At 36.2% G+C, this 11115-nt stretch overlaps 1 protein-coding gene across 1 annotated transcript; it reads left to right on the top strand.

The window, feature by feature from the left end:
* The first annotated feature begins 7479 nt into the window (after positions 1 to 7479).
* Positions 7480 to 8424, top strand: LOC115880192 (craniofacial development protein 2-like). The gene is made up of 2 exons (XM_030897330.1): positions 7480 to 7763; positions 7842 to 8424. Exons 1-2 carry the CDS (start codon positions 7480 to 7482, stop codon positions 8422 to 8424), a joined length of 867 nt encoding a protein of 288 aa, XP_030753190.1.
* Positions 8425 to 11115: the final 2691 nt, after the last annotated feature.

Genomic DNA, 11115 nt, shown 5'->3' with positions numbered 1-11115 from the left:
TTGTATAAAAAATAACTAATTTTGCTTTATTATAACAGTCAAAATTCAAGGTTTATATATTTCTGTCTAAAGAAAGCTACAATTTTTTAGATGCAGGGAACCTAGCCTTCTTACATATTTTTATCTTATAAAAAGAATATATTTCCTTTTTTCAGAGTAACCTAAACTTTAATTTGTCTAAAATAAATTTAACTTTTTTGGATATTAAAACAAGTTTGTCGGTTCACCTTAAGAAACTAAACTTCAAAACCACAAGTCACAATTTTGAACACACTGAAGTAAATAATAGTGTAAGAATTCAATAGAGTAAAAACATGGTCAGAACTCACAATAATGCACTTAAAATGTAAGAAATAGCAGACTATTCGTTTATGAATCCCCAATATATTTGAACCTTCGATATATTATTAGAAAAATTGACTCATTTTAGGAAATATCGTGTTTCGAGTATTATACAGAAAGATTTCAGTTAAAATAATTTGTCAAGCAAAATATAGCTGCAATACTTGTCTTGTAAGATTTATCTTGATACTTACGGTTTTAAGTAGGCAACTGAGATGTAAACCATAAAAACAGTTAACTGATTCATGTTATGATCCGTGGTTCTGCAGATGGCTTTATTAGTTATACAAAAATAGAAAGTTACGATAAAGAATATCCTCACGACACTAAGATAAAGCATAATAAAAGTGCTTAAATTTTATATAAAAGCATCATGAAATTAATGATTTTTTCAAACCTTGTTGATTTATTATTATCAGGTGAATTTCATTGCCATCGCTGACTCCGTTTTTATTCGATCATACGGTAACAATTTAACACATTATTACTAATAAAAAACTCTTCATAAATATCAACACAGTTTTCCAATATACAAAATCTTGATTGTGTTATGCGATATTTGTTTGATTTAAGTTTGCTTATGAACACATAAATTAAATATAAATTTAGATACTCTCCGAATTCTCACCGAAGACACAGGTGTCAGCGAAAACTTACGTTTCTTACTTAAAGAATAAATTTAATCTTACGATGGTAACGCGGTGTAACAGAAAGAGACAAGAAAAAAGCATAGAATCTATTGAGTCAATCAAATCATCCATAACATAACGATATTCCAAATTCGAAAACGAGATGAACTTAGAGTCACTTAAATTTTAGATAAATATACAGAAAATTCAGTAATTGTAGGAGAAATATCATAATTCTTGTACCACCTGTAAGCAATATCTAATTTTAGGATTGAATTTTTACCAGAATAAAGAAAAATTTAACATTAATATTAATTAAATGTTCTTCAAAAATGTCAACAGTTTTCTTTGTAATAAACATAAGTTGAAAATTCATTAAAACCAACTACATTCCTTTTTAATAACTTCTATGACATATTTTAAGCTATATTTATGATTGATTCTGATCACAAAAATTAAAGATAAATTCAGAGAATATTCAAAACTGTAGTTAAAATATCATAGTTCTTGTGACACTTTGATGTTTGTTACTTATAAAGTTAGTATGCAATTTTCTTTCGTTTACTGCACTTTCCAGGAATCACGAAAAACCGGTAAAAGCCACTCACATTAAAATGCGATTAAACAAACACTTTAAATTTTCTGAGTTGTTTAAAGAGACTCTAAGAACAACTGTTAAAAAATCTTGACAAATAAAGCTATTATCAGTGAAAATATGAATATTTTGGGCTAAGAAATGTTTGGCTTGTTTTTTTATTACCATAAAATATGACAAAATTCAAAGTTCCAAAATGTGATAGCTGTTGATTCTACCTTTCAAATGAACTTTGAATCATCAAAAAATATTAAATTTTAACCGAGTTATTAAACAATTTGTCCAATGATGAGTTATAACTCAAGAAAGGGGGACACAATAGATCTCTAAGGTCGCAGAGATTAACCCCCTCCCACTTATTATAATTCTAATTCTAAACAATTTGTCCTATCAATCAATGATATACTTATGAAATCTCTTATCTCCGGAACGTTAAGACTTGGAGAGAAAATTCAGGGATATTCGAGGCGAAATAGCTCGAAAACTACTAATTCTACTTAAAAAACGATCAGAACCATTTTTATAGAACTTCATTTTTTATTCCAAGAAAAATTGAATTTGTAAATTACATATTTAGGCAGATATTCGCGAAAAACTAATTTTTCGGCAATTTTGGGCTATTTTTTCGTCCATTTATTCAAAACTGTAGTTAAAATATCATAGTTCTTGTGACACTTGTAAGCAATATCTAAACTTAGGTTAGCATCTCGCCGGGGTAAATAAAAATTTAACATTATTATTAATTAAAATCTCTTCATAAAGATCAACATGGTTTTCTAAAATTATAATAAACACAGAGAAGTTGAAAATACCTTAACAATACTTCATCTTTAATATATCTTCTATGCGAAGTTTTAAGCTAGATTTAAGCTTGCTCCTACATGCTGATATGATAAATTAAAGATAAATTCAGAGAATATTCGATTTAAAAAAAATGTGACTGGAAACACAGGTGTCATTCACGACAAAATTCACGCTTGATACTTCTAAGATATATTTAATCTTACGATTGTAACACGGCGTAAGAGACAAGGAAAAGGCATAGAATCTACTAATGTCATGATTCAATCAAATCATTATCAGACCCATAACATAACGATATTCCAAACAAGAATACCAGATGAACTTAAAGTCACTTAAATTTTAGAAAAATGTAGAGAGTATTCAATAATTATTTTAGGAACAATATCATCATTTTTGTGACACTTGTAAGCAATATCTCTAGTAGCTATATACTCAATATTACCATGGTAAAAATAATAATTATATTATTAATAATTAAATGTCCTTCATAAATATCAACATAGTTTTGCTATATATAAAATCTTCATTGTAATGAATATAATAAAACTTGAAATTGCCTCAACAACAATAACATTCGTCTTTAATAACTTACTAACCTACTAACTATGCGATATTTTAAGCTAGATTTTTGCTGCTTAATGACGATGTTAAATAAAAATTTAACATTAGTATTAATCAAAAGCTCTTCATAAAGATCAACACCAGTTTTCCAAAAATAATGAATAGAGAAAAGTTGTAAATACCTTAAGAACAATTTATCTTTAATATCTTCTATGCGATATTTTAAGCGAGACTTAAACTTGCTCACACTTGTTGATCACATTAATTAAAGATGCATTCAGAAAATATTCGATTTAAAAAATAATGTGACTGAAAACACAGGTATCAGACAAAACTCGCACGTTTGATACTTATATAGGATATTTTAATCTGACGATTCTAACTTGGCGTAAGGAAGAGGACAAAATAGTAGAATCTATTGCTATCATAAATCAAACTTTAACAGGCCTTAAACCCTTCGTTATTCCAAACTCGAATACGAGATGAACTAGCAACAAAAACGCAACCCACAACCACGCTGTTTTGTTTCTATATTTTGCGATTAGATTTGATAAGAACAGGTAATAACGTGAATCGGAGGCCAATAATTGGCCGAGATAGGTCGCCGCTTGCACTACCTGGTGGCTGGCGCGGCCGGCCGACGAGGACGCGTCGTCGTCCGCGTGCCGTCTGGCAATTGCCCTCGCGTCGCGGCGCACATACCGTCCGTCCCGACGTCTGGCACTGCACTGGGGAGACGCCGCCGACGTCGCTGCCACCACCGAGGAGGACGCAGCGACCGAAGCCGCCACCGACCGATTCAATTTCGGCGGCGGCGGCGGTGGTGGTTCTTGCGCCCTCTGATGGTGTCGTCCGACGTGGCAAAACGACACCGGCACGGATGAAGAGAAACTGAGATAAGAGGAAAATATAGACGTCAAATTGTAAGTGAATTATTTGTAGTGACACACTAGCAATGTATCTATCAGTCCAAACCGCACAGATCCTCAAAGAAGCTTTGTTCGGTAGTGGCAAAACCACACAAGTACAGATGATGAGAAACTGGGGAGAAGAGGAAAACACAGACATCAAATTGTAAATAAATTTGCTGGAACTTTGTGCCCCGTTGCCCACCTAGCTTACCCACCAAAAAATTGTGTCGCCCGATCGCGACCGCAATCGACGACATCAATTTTTGACATTTCTTACGTAAAAAAGTCTCAAAGTGACACGTGTAGTACACGGTCAAGTAGGCCTTGATTAGCTAGAACTTGACCTTGGTTGAGTCTATCGACAGACCAAATTTCACTTAAATCGGATGATATTTTCTCCATTAATAGCGGGCTCGAAGAGACCCATCTACATTCCGAGTTTCAGTTCCCTAGCTCACATAGGGCCCGAGCTACGGCGCTCCAAAGACCCATCTCAACATCCTCATTGGCCTTACCACTTTTTCGATCTTCACCACTTTTGTGACGCGTGTCATGACGCGAGCTCATGTGTCGCGGCCTTGAATTTTTACTCCCATCGCGTTTAAAGAAGTTTCACTTAAAAAAGAAAACTTGGAAACATTTTGTGGTGTATATGAGTGGAAGAGGCATAGAGGCGCTGTAAAAGTAATAATCGTAATAAACGATCAGTGGGGGTTATCAAAAAAAGTTATCCACCGGGGTTGAAAATTATTGAATTACTAATATCGCTATTAAAAGAGAGGGGTTGATGGTAAGAAGGATCAAAATTTAGGGTTGTACAGTGTGGCCTCTGCCTCTCATACGACGCGGAGGCTCCAAGGATTGTATTGAAATGAAATTTTGTGACATATGTAGGTTAATTTAGAGCACTTTTCAAAAATATAGAATGTTCTACAGGGTGTCCCCAAAAAATTGACACATCAAAGTTGTGTTTTTTATAATGGAATACCCTATATATTCTTTGATTTTCGGATTCTAGGAGAAACGTAAAGGTGAGTTTTATAAGAAGAGTATGAAAAGCATATAACTAAAATGCAAGGTTTTTGGCATATTTATCATTTTTCTAAAATAAATCACACTTTTTAAATTTCACCAGAAACCACCAGCTACCTAAATTGGAATTTACCCGGTATAGCCTAATATGTAGTTAAAATAACTATTGTACTTTAAATCAAATTAAAACTTGACCCAAAAAGTTATATGGAGTTATATAGGGTAAGACAAAATTAATATTGAAATTAGTCACCTCTAATAGCAAGTTAAACTTTTATTTTAAATGGAACACCCAGAATATTATTTCGGTATTTAATGGGAAATTCATGTCGCTTCAAAATACTATTAGGGTTGCCTACCTCTAAAACAAAGATTTTCCTAGATATTTTCATTTTTATGATTTAGTGACAGTAGATCTTTATTATTTGATAAAATCTAGGTCGCTGTGATATGTCTGACGTTACTTCAACATACATGTCTAATTAGATCAACTTTAACAACTAGTTATCGTTTTGTGTCAGTTAAAACAAAAAATATTCTCAGAAATTTGCCGAAACTGGAAACTTATCCTACATCAGAGAGAATTGATATGATTCTATTAGTTGGTGAGTGCAGTGTGCAATCACCAATTAATAGAATACTTAAATGCTTCTAATTATATCTAGTCTGGAATAATGAATTTATGCAGTGAACAGGAAAGCAAGCATTTTGAGCATTTAATTTCATAAGTTTATATCTAGTTTTAATCCTGTAATAATGGAAATATGTCTTAAATGTGTATCTTTTTATTGCCGTTGAGTATTTTACTCTACAACATTTAATTTTTGTTAAATTAACAAAAGCAATATCACAGCCACCCTAGACTTTTCCAAATAATAAAGATCTACTGATGCAAAATGATAAAAATGAAAATATCTAGAAAAATCTTTGTCCGAAGGGTGGGCAACCTTAATAACATTTTGAAGATATATGAATTCTCCATTGAACATCGAAATAATATACTGGTTCTATTTAAAATAGGGGTAACTTGCTTTTAAATGTGACCAATGTTCAATATTAATTTTGTGTCACCCTGTATAACTTTTCGGGTCAAATTTTAATTTGGTTTAACATAAATGGTTATTGCAATTAAATATCAGGCTATACAGACAGTAAATTACAATTTAGGTAGCCGTTATTGAAAAAATTTAAAATTTATTCTTCATTTTCACAAACTGTGAAATATGTCAAAATTAAAACTAAAAGAGTTTCGGACTTCCATTGTCTTTATTTATTTTGCTTACACAATATTTCGGTCAGAAGTATCACTGACCGTTATCAAGTGTGAACTGATTAGCTAGATGAAACTAGGTAATTGTCTTCTCGATTTATATCAAGTTTGTTTCTTTTTTTTATTAGAAAATGGGCAATCGCTTTGAAACCTTTTTCCATTAGGTATGAATATGGAAAACCTATTAAAGCCTTTCTGGTGATACTCCAAAATGCTGGATAAAAAACAGTATGTAACACAACGCAATGAATAAAATGAAATGACGATAAGGACCGCTTCTTTGCGAGAATGTGTACCTTATTAGAGAATCTACACTTCCTAAAAGCTTGACAGGGGTATTTAAGATGCTGGGAAGGAGCATGAGAAAAAAACTTTCCAGTAATATAATTACTGAAGAATCCAAACGGTATATCACAGAACTCTCTAATAGTCTCAGAAATGCTGCCTTAATGCTGTCTACAGTACCGGTATGTACTACTTCAGGCTGAGAATATGCAGAGCACGAGACTGGTAGAAAGCCTGAAGTTTAGACATTGCAAGGAACGTGATGGCAGTTCCACTTAGCAGATAACTAGTTGGATTAGCAGGATTAGGCTTTAATTATTTAGTATAACTATTTTTTTTTCTGTTTTTTCTGTTTCAAATATTGAGACTCGCTGGTGATCCAGTCATATCCAAAAGGCATAATTCAGATTCAAAAGGCACTGTGCTTTAAGAAAAAAAAGGCACCCTACATTTTTATGTAACTGTACACTATACCGGGGTGTAGGGGTGTGTTGGAGAGGTAGTACCTTTTGTCTGGTACGGTCACACCAAGCGCCATAGGCGGGCGGAGGTCCCAGATAACTGGTCCTCACGAGACACCCAACTCTCACTTGCTGGCTCCAAGCGCCACACCCCGGTACACTGTGTTGACCCACAGACTAAACCAAGTGAGGGTAGCCAAATATGGTGAGCAATGAGCCGAGTGATCGCCGGGATAAGCGATCGCACTCACTCTGCCAACGGTCTTTTCTCAAAGGGCGGAAGAGCGGAGTGTGGAAGGGCACTCTTTTGACCATGGGGTGAGAAATCGTCCTGAAAAAAGGCGGATGAACTTTAAGAAGTCAACGGCATAAGGATATGGAAGGCAACGAGAAACCACCATATTAAAGATCTCTAGAGATTTCTCAAGACAAACAAAACATGGCAACGCAACAAAAGTCAATGGCCCCGAGTCCGCGGCAGACCTTAGATGGTCAAGGGGTGCTAAGAATCCCCGCGTAGAAAAACTCGAACTATTTAAAAACCAACTGTGCAAGGACAGTAAAGATTGGTACATGGAATGTCAGGTCCATGTATGTGGCTGGAAAACTTCACAACATAAGACAGGAAATGAACAGACTGGATATAAATATACTGGGAATAAGCGAGACAAGATGGCCGAATAGTGGACAAATAAAGGTTGACGACTCAACACTGTATTACTCCGGAAACGACAGCGCTAGCCACCCGAACGGCGTTGGAGTTCTTTTGGACGCGAGAACTGGTCCTTCGGTCCTTAACTTTATTCCTATGTCCGACAGGGCTATGATGATACAACTTAAAGTCACACCAAAGAATTTAAATATTCTCCAGGTGTACGCTCCAACTGCCGACAAACCAGAAGAGGAAATTAAATCTTAGTATGCTGAAGTGAAACAACTGCTATCTTACAGCAGAAAAAATGAAATTACCTTTATATTAGGAGATTTTAACGCCAAAGTTGGCAAAGGGAAAAGCGAGGATGTCGTTGGCGACTATGGAACAGGCGAAAGAAAGGAAAGAGGCGACACCTTAATCCAATTCTGTCAGGAAGAGAACTTCTTTATCTGCAATACGTGGTTTAAACTACCTGCAAGGCGGCTCTATACGTGGAAATCGCCACAAGATTCAAAGCAAAACCCAATACGTAACCAAATTGATTATATATTAGCTCCAAAACGATACAGAAATGGAGTACTTAGTGCAAAGACTTACCCAGGAGCGGATGTTGGGTCAGATCATAATCCCGTTGTGGCACGAATCCGAATGAGGCTCAAAAAAATTGTTCGGAAGTTCACTAAAAAACCCAACATGAGTTTACTGAGAAGTGAGGCACAACGACAAGACGTGTCCAACAAACTCAACGAGCAACTAGGAAAGATCCAACAGCCAAATGCCTCTCAAACCCCTGGACTGGAAGACCACAATAACATAGAGAACATCTGGAAGAAAATTAAAGAAGCGCTGCAGGAAACAAGAACAACTAACAACAAATAATAACGAGAAGCACCATAAAGCGTGGATGACTCAAGAAATTTTAGACTTCATGGAAAAGCGGCGAAGTTTTAAAGGCACAGACCCTCAGAGATACAGAGACACTCACAGGCTTATCAGAAATAAAATCAAAGAAGCCAAAGAACTGTGGATGATGGAGAGGTGCCGCGAAGTCGAGGAGCTCCAACAAAAACATGACTTCTTTATATTACATAAAAAAGTCAAAGAAGTCACTGGGAAACACAAACCTCGAACATGTATCAGAATCGTGGACGGTGAGAATAAACCAATCCTAACCGAACAAAAACTAGAGGAGGTATGGACCAATTACATAAGGGAACTGTTCGATGACGGTGGTCCCTCTTTTCACTCCCAAATAGAAACTGAAAATGGTCCAGATATAATGATCGCAGAAATCGAGAGGGCTTTAAAGAACACCAAACACGGGAAAGCAGCTGGACCGGACAACATCTACCCAGAATTGATAAAACTAATAAACGGAGACAATTTAAAGTTATTGGTAAACCTCTTCAAAATTCTGTATACAATACCGGAAACATACCGCAGGACTGGCTAAGGTCGACATTTATACCTATTCCTAAAAAAACTGGTGCAAAAAGATGTGATGAGTTTCGTTTAATAAGTCTGATGAGTCAAGTCCTAAAGCTGTTTTTAAAGGTTCTGCATAATCGAATCCGAAGAAAATGTGAGCTAGACATAAGTTAACAGCAAATGGGATTTCGCGAGGGACTGGGGACGAGAGAAGCCCTGTTTGCGCTATCGGTGCTTTTGCAGAAGTGCAGAGATCAACGAAAGGAGGTACACCTATGCTTCATAGACTACACGAAGGCATTCGACTGCGTCAACCACAGGGAATTGCTGAGCATCCTTGAAAGAAGAGGCCTGGATACCCAAGACCTGAAAATTATCCAAAAGCTATACGAACAACAAGTAGCGACAGTAAAACTACAGGACACTGAAACAACAGCAATACCTATCAAGCGTGGAGTTAGGCAAGGATGCGTATTGAGCCCTATGCTCTTCAATATGTACTCCGAACTAATATTTCGAAATGCGCTTGAGGGATCAGAAGACGGCATAAAAGTGAATGGCAGGCTGATTAACAACATGAGATATGCTGATGATACCGTCGTTATTGCAGACACCACTGAGGGCCTGCAAAGACTTCTTGATAGACTGTCCTCGGTGGGCGACTCAATGGGTCTCAGGATAAATACAAACAAAACAAAAGTCATGGTGATAAATAGAGATGCAAGACAGGCAACGGAGGTAGTCGTAGGTGGGACACCAATAGCAAGAGTCTCAAAGTTTAGATATTTGGGCAGTTGGATTAGTGAAGACCTAAACCCAGACATTGAGATCAGAGCTCGAATTGAGATGGCTAGATCAAACTTCCTAAAATTGCGGAACCTACTGTGCGATAAACGTCTCAACATCCATATAAAAGACAACTTCGTCAAGTGCTACGTACTTTCCACACTTCTCTACGGGGTTGAGTCGTGGACACTCAAAGTAAGCGCAATGAATAAGTTGGAAGCATTTGAGATGTGGGTATATCGCAGAATGCTGAGAATACCATGGACTGACCGTGTCTCGAATGAACGAGTTCTAAACCAAATGAACAAGGACCGAGAACTCCTCGACATAATAAAAAAGAGGAAAGCAGCCTATTTGGGCCATATCATGAGACATAGCAAGTATGAATTCCTTCAGCTCATCATCGAGGGTAAAATTGAGAGAAAGCGCGGCCCCGGACGACGGCAATGCTCCTGGCCGAAGAACATCAGAGATTGGACAGGCCTGGACTCACATACTTTGCTGAGAAGAGCGAAAAATAGAGAGGAATTTGCCATGGTTGTTGCCGATCTTCATTGAATGGAGAAGGCACTTTAAGAAGAAGAAGTACACTATACCAACTTAAAAGGTTTAGTACTCATTAGCTGATGAGGTAGAATATCATTGCTGGAAAGCTGAACCACAAGAACTGTTGAATTGCTTCTATAATCTAAGCACAGAATATATAGCTACGTGCCAAACTACACAAGTACGGAGTAGAGAATTACTAATTACGGTAAAGAGAATTAAAAGAAAGAGATAAACGCAGATGCCAAATTGTAAACAAATTACTTGTAATGTCACCTAATTATTGGATTAATCCAACTACATCAAGATATTCGCTCGCCTTCCAGTTCATCACCCTTCTCAAAGTATCTCTGTTCAGCCGTGGCAAAACTAGACCAGAATGGATGGAAGAAGAATAAGGAGAAGAGAACAACATGGGCGTTAAATTGTAAATCTCTTACTTGAAATGACACACTAACATTGTATCAATCCAATTACACCAAGATATTTTCTCGCCTTTTATCTACCCTTCTCAAAGCATCTCTTTTCACCAGTAGCAAAACTACACCAGCAGAATAATAAGAAAAGAAAAGAAGAATACAGAGAAAAATAATTAACTCATTAGCTCGAATCGAAAAGTCCTACGCCCAGCTAAATGAAAAATGGACAACGAAGTAATCTTCGAATCTATTTCGAACATCTCGATTCAAATATTCGATCTCAATTCGAACATAACACGGAGCATTAACAACATAGAATGTTGGTGGTATATAGATTAAGAAGCCACTCCACCATACAGAAAATTATTTTGCCTGACATTTTTACGATATC

This window comes from Sitophilus oryzae, unplaced genomic scaffold, assembly GCF_002938485.1.
Source record: "Sitophilus oryzae breed Bouriz unplaced genomic scaffold, Soryzae_2.0 scaffold_1620_pilon_pilon, whole genome shotgun sequence".
Classification (NCBI taxonomy): Eukaryota; Metazoa; Arthropoda; class Insecta; order Coleoptera; family Curculionidae; genus Sitophilus; species Sitophilus oryzae.
The sequence above is the reverse complement of the archived record's forward strand: the minus strand, read 5'-3'. Positions and strand labels throughout refer to the sequence as shown.